The 8,554-nt window shown below is 46.2% G+C and overlaps 1 protein-coding gene across 1 annotated transcript in view; it reads left to right on the plus strand.

The window, feature by feature from the left end:
* Positions 1-5,199, plus strand: part of LOC125944394 (uncharacterized) — a 29,446-nt gene extending 24,247 nt beyond the window's left edge. The window contains exons 4-7 of the mRNA XM_049664820.1: positions 4,408-4,484; positions 4,607-4,678; positions 4,827-5,118; positions 5,181-5,199. Of these exons, the coding sequence (XP_049520777.1) occupies positions 4,408-4,484; positions 4,607-4,678; positions 4,827-5,118; positions 5,181-5,199 (460 nt within the window). The remainder of the gene's footprint in view (positions 1-4,407; positions 4,485-4,606; positions 4,679-4,826; positions 5,119-5,180) is intronic.
* The last annotated feature ends 3,355 nt before the right edge of the window (positions 5,200-8,554 follow it).

Here is an 8,554-nt window from a genome sequence, read left to right on the forward strand (position 1 = left end):
AAAAAGCTCTAAGGAATTCACGTCAAATATAAATTGATATGTCAAAATTTTCCACCTTACAAAACTGCTATATCTGTTCCTGGGGCAGTCACGGATTTGTAAACTTCATGATTCCATTTTTCTAACATATCTTGTTCGCATTTCTTGAATAGTTTAAGCTATAAATCAATATCTCGCTTCCAAGAGGCAGTTTAATTTACCGTTGTCTCTCAAATCCGACACGCTTCAATAAAATCGGTCCAGGGATTACCTCAGAAAAGCAATTCTGCGTTTTAGATGCGTTTGAATTGGCGGCATTGGAGTTGGACCCGAGCTAAAGCTTCCTGTAAACACATAAATTAGCTTTAATGCTTCGAAAAAAAGTGCGTGCTGAATTACTGAGTGCTGTGCGGGGACATATCTCTAAGCCCTGCGCGCTAACTTAGACCATGAAAGCCTTCGGTTCTCAGTGAGCGAAGTACGTACAGTAACATGCTCTCCAATGTCGTGTAAATGTAGGATGAAATTATACTAATAACAAAATCACATTTCCAGATCAGCCAAGGGCAACAGCTGATTGGTTTGCGGGCAAAACCTCAACAATAAGCGTCAGTTCTTTCATAATAATATGCGTTCATGTTTCTGTGCCGTTAGACTATTCTTTAGTGCTTTTGTACTATACCAAGGTAACCGACCTAAACGAAACTACACCTCTGTCTAGACCGCAACAAATCGCAAAGTTTTCGTTGTTTCACGATTTTTAGAGCCTCAGATAGCCGTTTTCTTGCCATTAATCCGTTCATCACACTTCTCAACGCAACAACCGTGTAAAAGATGTTCACGCTCCCCATACACGCCCCGCACGAACTCGACCGAAACGATCTGCCCACAATCGCCATCCTTTAGGCGGCTCACACCTAAGCTGCTATTGAATCACTTTTTTACGACGACTTGCGCTCTACCACATTCACCATGCAAAACTAACGCTACAGGGTCCTTTAGGCATTGTAAATCACTAACTAAACAGACAAAACAATTAGCAATTGCACCCGAAATGCGAAGCATTCCGAGGATATCAAATGTTTTATTTATTTATACAATAATGCAGACCTTGCACAGGTCCAAGCAGGGTGCAGCTTGGATAGTTCATTATAGATTATAGATAGAGATAGAGGTGTATATAGATTTTAAATAGTTGATTATAGGTGATAGTTGCCAATTATTTGGCAACTAAAAGAAGGAATGGTCGTTTGTTTTATCAGCCGTATAAATCAAAGTAAACACTCGCTTATTATTTAAATATTATTTAAATGAGTATAAGTGTGGTCTCATGCGCGAACAGGCAAACATGAATTTGATCTCATTCGATGAAGACGTACACTCGCAGTGACAACGATGGCGTGATGAAGAGCTGCAGCAGAGGCAAGCCAACGCTTCGTGTGGCATCTCGCTTGATCGCGTAGCCGCAGCTTCAGATTAGACGATCTCCAACACCAAGCAGGCGACAACACAGCCCACACGGAGCCTCTAGCCATCTCGGCTCGCCAGGATTTGCACAAGCTGCAGATTACCTCCAAAATACCGTGCCCGGGGCTAAGCTGAGCTGTGCCATGCGCAGCCACGGCCTGGCTAGAAGAGCATGATGCATGCTCACCTGCCCCACTCACCGAACACTTAGCGCATGCTCGGTCACGTTACCGCATGCTAGCTGCCCCTCCCTACTGTTGCACTCTCAACACTTGGCAAGCGGGCAGACATGAGAGCTTCCTTCTCCCGTTTTCCCGACCCAACCAGTCCCCATAGAGATTTGTCGGGACTCCTTGCTAGACAATCGTGCGTCCAAATCTGCCTTTTCCTGCCCACTACGGAGAGCGATGCAATTTGCTCACTTGAGCAAACTGAAATTTTGGAGAAACAATAGGATCAGCCTTTCTGTCTAACAGGCGTGTCTTCCATACGCGATATAGCCCAATTAGGGAAAATATGTAGATTGGCATATAATCCTCAAGGGGTGCTACCAAATATTGAACGGTGTGCTGAATAAAAATAAAGCCTTTCTCCACAATCCTTCGAGGAACATTCCCTAACAATATTGCGTCGGAAGGCGAATGAAGACCAGGCTTATTCCGGAGTATTTGTCAGCTGTGGCGTAGTGCAGCTCGGCTAGGGTAAAACGAAGGAAAGCGTGTTCTCCTCTGTCGTACTGTAGTATATCTAAGGAAAGACAAATTTCGAGAAGCAAAGGTGTCTAGATGTCCCTGGCGCAACTCCCTCATGCACACAATGGTCGAGCAAACGTGAGAACGAAGGCCTCGTGCGGGAACACGGCCTGCATTAAGCCGCCATCCTTCTAAACTCAACCTCGCACGATTTCTCTCACACCTGCCGTGCGTACAGCGCAAAATTAAAAATTAAATTATAGGGTTTTACGTGCCAAAACCAGTTCTGATTATGAGGCACGTCGTAGTGGGGGACTCGGGAAATTCGGACCACCTGGGCTTCTTTAACGTGCACCTAAATCTAAGTACACGGGTGTTTTCGCATTTCGCCCCCATCGAAATGCGGCCGCCGTGGCCGGAATTCGATCCCGCGACCTCGTGCTCAGCAGCCCAACACCATAGCCACTGAGCAACCACGGCGGGTGCGTACAGCGCAAGAGGATGTTATCGCCCTTGGACTTTATACGGAACCTCATGGCGCCGGGAGAAATTTGTCTCGAGTGTCCCTATAATTTCTATCGCAGTAATAAAAAAATGTCTAGTCCATATCCCGTCCTTATACAGTTTTTATTGCCCAGTACGGCACAAATAAGCAAACGCATGACAATCAGCTACTGGAATTTCATACTGCAAATTTTCCTCCGGTTGATGTTGCATATAGAAATACTGGCCCTTTCTCGAGCATTAAGAGAACCACGACTGTTAGCAGTGCTAAGGTTTGTTAGCAGTTTAACGTTTTAGGAATGCTTAAGGTGGCACCACCACAGTGCGCGCAAACGTAAGGATGCGCACATTTATAAAGGAAGGAAAGAGTGTAGAAGGAAAGGCAGGGAGGTTAACCAGTTCAGCACAACCGGTTTGCTACGCTACACATGGGAGCGGGATGAGGGGGAATGAAAGATGGGGAGGAGAGAGAGAGAGAGCACACAGCACAGCACACACATCGTCAGTCACAGTCCGTCACTCTTGCGTGGTACCTGACATCACTGTCACAGCCGCTTGTCCAAGCCCGTTGCTTTTAAAAACCGAAGCAGTCCCTTCGTCACCTTCAGCTGCGATGTCTTCTGTCGACGACATGAGTTACCACAAGAGCAGTGATGTCGACGGTGACACACTAAGCCACAGTCAGCCCCGACAACGTGTCCAGCATCAACTCTAGTAATTCGTCCGCCGACGCTCGCGCGCAGTCACCGTATTTGGTTTTGGCGTTTCCCTTCTTTTTTTTGCATTTCTTGAATGATTGGCTATACATGCATCGACGCTCTCCCTGATTTTATGTAGGCGCTATGTACGCTCCGCTTTAATACGCTGGCAAGACAATTTCTTTAGACTGACGTCATATATATATTGTAATGACGTCATGTCCATGCGTAAGCAACCACTAAAACTCCGAACCATAATTTCCTGGCGTTCCTTATAAACTAGAGGTCATCCACCCCGCCATGCTGCTGAGTGCAGCAGCTTTTATGCGGCTGCTCTGTTCCCTTCTATAACGAGAACGTAAAGTTTGACTAACTAATCATTTAAATACTACTTAAGTAATAAACATTTTATTAAATAATTTTTGCTGAATAAATAATTAAAATTTCTATAAAGGCGAACATGTCCCTATACCACCAGACAGGTAGTCTATATATACGGCAACCAAGAAGCAGAAAATGAAGGCAGCCGGGTGCCACAGGTCTTGCTACAATAGTGTGAAAACATCGATAAAATAGACAGCGTTAGTCTTCGCTAGACTTGAGGCGTGACCAGCATTAGGTCATGCCTGAAGCGGATATTTAAAAGATTATCCGGCTAACCGGCGAATACTTTTTGCAAGAGACTTTAGCCTAAAGAAAAACATGGAGCATGATTAGATTTTCTGTGCCCATGCAAGGTTATACTGGCTGTTGATATATGCCACTTCAAGTGCTACTACTTGTTGTACTCTCACTATATATACTAGGTTTAAAATCCATTTTTCCAGTGTTTGCTCTCTTGACAGGTAAAATCATTAAGTTAATCTCCACATTTAAAGCTCTGCGCGCAGGTGTATTTGTAATCACGCGAGCAAACGGGGGTTGACACTAGCTGCCCATGTACGAAGGAGGCTAATTTATGAGCTTACAGTCGCCGAGTTCATTCAGGGATTTACTTTATTAGATCGTAATGTGTAAACTACTTACACGAAATTTGTTAGCGCGTTATTTTCTGTGTGAATGTGCAGACCGAGTGGCCCTCTATCAAGCCCTACCTTCTACACGCTGCGAAAGAACGGTGAGAAGCGGTATATGTATGACCACGGTGAGTAGCGTAAGAAGCGGCCGTCACAATTTCTTCCCTATTGTGATTAGTATTTCACAGCTGTAAGATTCCTTCAAAAATAAAATGGCACATTTGGCTTTCTTTCTTCTCCCTGTTTCAAGATAACAAATTTTACCAAGTTTTAGACACGGACTATGCATCCTGGGCCCTCATTCACAACTGCTGGGAAGGCCGTGAGTAAGAGACTAGCAGGAAAACTACTGGGACTGAGACCATTATTGTTTTTGCTGGCGGTAGACAATTGATAAGCGTATTTGCTACATTCATTCAAGTGGTTGGAGTGTCCCATTAAATGACTCTTTCCTTCACTACTTCCAACAGGGACTGGATCGTGGTTTATAATTGCCCTAAAGAAACCAACGTCAAAGATACCTGCGAACATAATGGCAAGGATTCAAAGTTCTCTTGCAAAGGCTGGACAGACCAAGAAGTTCACATGGAATCGTTCTCGCTGTATGCTGGAGAAAACCTTCAATGAAGACTATCCTGGAAAACTGACAGCAGTTGCGGAGCTGAGCCGAGACAAGAAGGCGCCTCGTGATAAGCTGAGCTTGGTGGATGGGTTGGTCCCAGATCAAAACGTACCCCGTGATACGCTGAGCTTGGTGGATGGGTTGGTCCCAGACAAAAAGGCACCTCGTGATAAGTTGAGCTTGGTGGATGGGCTGGTCCCAGACAACAAGGTACCTCGTGATAAGATGAGCTTGGTGGGTGGGTTGGTCCCCGACAAGAATGTGCCTCGTGATAAGCTGAGCTTGGTGGATGGGTTGGTCCCAGACCAGAACGTGCCTCGTGATACGCTGAGCTTGGTGGATGGTTTGGTCCCCGACAAAAAGCTTGCTCGTGATAAGCTGAGCTTGGTCGATGGGTTGGTCCCAGACAAGAAGGTGCCTCGTGTTAAGCTGAGCTTGGTGGATAGGTTGGTCCCAGACCAGAACGTGCCTCGTGATACGCTGAGCTTGGTGGATGGTTTGGTCCCCGACAAAAAGCACCCTCGTGATAAGCTGAGCTTGGTCGATGGGTTGGTCCCAGACAAGAAGGTGCCTCGTGATAAGCTGAGCTTGGTAGATGGCTTGGTCCAAGACAATAAATAATAAACGTATTTTTTTTTCTTTTAGGGTTGCCTGCCTATTTTCCATACCTCAGAATTGCAGAACTGGCACCTGGTTGCTGTCGCATTGTAAAGCGCAATAGACCACCGAATGATGCGACTGATAACTAAGCGAAAAAACACGAGCGCTAATTTCAAATCATTATACATTAAGAAGCCTTTGCTCCATTATACAGGCACTCATGGGAACATCAAGCTTTTCTCTTCTCAGTTATTTTTTGGTCATACAGACGGCCACGATTACATAGATATCAAGTGGTCACATCCAGAAACACGCATTCTATGACAGACCTATAATTCATATATCCTTTTACACTGTAAATGGTTTACCCATTTATTACATGCAGATTTCACACATCTGCTATCTTCCAATAATCAAACTAACTTTGTTGCGTAAGGCTACCCTATTAGATCACTATAATAGTTGCCATGTATGTTTCAATTAACAAATTTAGCCCATAATCCTGCTACAGAATTAGCCCGCAACGATTGCGCACTTTTCTGCCGTCGAATAGTAATGTGTAGAGTCATTGCATGCTACCTGTGCTAACATATGGGGCAGAAACTTGGAGGTTAACAAAGAAGCGCGAGAACAAGTTGCGGACCGCGCAAAAAGCAATCTAACGAAATATTTTAGGCGTATCGTTAATAGAGCGGAAGACAGTGTTGTGAATCAGAAAGCAAGCGGAGATATTTCGTATTCGAGTTGACATTAACATAAAAAAGTAAGGATGGGTAGGCCATGTAATGCGTAGGGGAGATAAAAAAGGGAAGCAAAGCGCCATCGTGGGCGGAAGGAAATTGGATGGGTTGATGAAATTAGAAAATTTGCACGCCCAAGTTGTAATCAGCTTGCGCAAGAGAGGGGTAATTGGAGATCGCTGGAAGAGGCTTTCGTCCTGCAGTAGACATAAAAATATGCTCAATCGGCAGCTGCTGATGATGATAATGATGATGAGGATGACCTCGTAATCAGAAGAAAAGAGAAGGCGCGCACTGCGATTTCTAGCAGAACGATGATTTCTAATTTCATTCTTCAGTAACAAGTTAGCGCCTGATATGGTTTCACTGTAGTTCGATAGCCTAGTCTTCTGGTGATATATCATTCTTATTTTTTCTAAAATCCTTCGCGCATGTCTATCTTGTGACTGAACGTACAAATCACACTCGACAGCGACAAGAATGTGAGACAAGGAAGCCGACGAGATGATGGCCGAGCCGGTCATCATGCCAGCTTTCCCATACTGCCCCTCTCTCTGCGAAGGCGCTGACGGTTCATTTCTACAAATTATTTGCCTCGATGTATCGCGAAATGAAAACGCGTATTCGGCTGCGGTCAAATCGCCCCTCGGTTCCCTTTCTTCTCCTTTATTACACAACGAGGGTCTCGAGTCGGGCAACATTGATGCCTTCAGGTAGCATATCTGGGTTCATTGACCGGTTGCCTGCACCCAAAAAAAGATGACGTACTGGTGACGTCTACGGCAGAAAGGATGTTCCACATCCGCCGCCAAGGTTTGTGAGGGGTGGCGCTGGCTGACTCTCATAGGGTTAGTTGTAGTAAAGCATAAATACTCCAGAAAGTGGATGGCAAAGCGGCGCCGCGGTAGCTCATGGTAAGAACATCACACGCGTAATGCGAAGACGTGGGATCGTTCCCTACCTGCGGCAAGTTGTTTTTTCATCCACTTTCATTCGCATTATTCTATCATTTCTTTACTTCAGTTAGCAAATACAAGTAATTTCTCCTATGTTATCCTTGGTGTCCTCGTTTGTTAGCTTCTAATGTTATGATTAATAAAAATCCAGCCCCGCGGTTCGCTTTCTTCTCGTTCAATATATACAGGGTGTCCCAGCTATCACGCAGCACGATTTAAAAAAAGAGGAACGGCGTTACGCGAAGCAAACCTAGTGCGTATGGTTTTCAGTACAGTGGAGTAGCCGCCAGTATTTTTTTTGTTACTGAGATTTAATTTGCTAATTGTAATTATTTATCTAACTCGAGAAGTACCGTCCTAATTATCGAAAAAAGTTCTCATTGTAGAGCAACATGAAAAACTCCCGATACAGCTTTCTGTTGCTCAATACGTGCTACATAAATGTGTTTTTGCGAGCGTAAAAGCAGCCCGCGAATACATGTAAAACGCCTCGAGCGGCCTCTACAAGGTGGACCGCGATCAAGAGAACCTTAGATGGCGCGCAGTTTTAAAGAAAGTGACTGTCAGACCTTACGACTGCGACGGCCGGGTGCGAGCACATGCCCGAGCCACCGTCGCGGTCACTCCCACTGAAGGGCTCCAGTCGTTTTCGTGGTACCATGTCTCGGACACCGCTCTCTGCCTGGCTCCCCTGCATCGAGGAATACCCAACAGTCACAAAAAAGAAAAAGGAGACGCAAGGCATACTTTCTTTGAAACAGTATGATTATCAGGCACGCCGTAGCGGGAGACACCGAATTAATTTTGACCACCTGGGGTTCCTTGCCGTGCTCCCAATATATGGCACATGGGCCTTTTACGGGCAAGGGTGCATGCCCCGTCTGTGAAATCGCCGAGGTTGTGTGTGTCGCCACGAGGGAAGTGAGCGCCGGAGGCGGAAGGCGACAGGAGGTGGAGAAGAGAATCGCGCGCCGGGAAAGTACGGAGGAGCACGCTGAGCGCGCGGCAATGCTGCGCCACCTAGAGGAAAGTCTAGGTGGCGTTGAACGAAACGGGGAAGGAGAAAGGTGGCGAAGCGTCGCGGAGGAGGAGGGTAGGCGGAGGCGCGCTCGGTTGACCTCCTCTGGCAGTAGGTACGGGTTCTGTGTGCGCTATGCACGTACCGGGTTCGTCTCGTGATCGAGAGCCCGAGCACCAAGCGAGAAGGACGGAGCTAGCAGCGACGCAAGCGGCGGCAAGCAGAGCGCCAGTCGACCGACCCTGAAGTCGTCGCCAAGCGC

The sequence above is a fragment of the Dermacentor silvarum genome, chromosome 3 (assembly GCF_013339745.2).
Source record: "Dermacentor silvarum isolate Dsil-2018 chromosome 3, BIME_Dsil_1.4, whole genome shotgun sequence".
Classification (NCBI taxonomy): Eukaryota; Metazoa; Arthropoda; class Arachnida; order Ixodida; family Ixodidae; genus Dermacentor; species Dermacentor silvarum.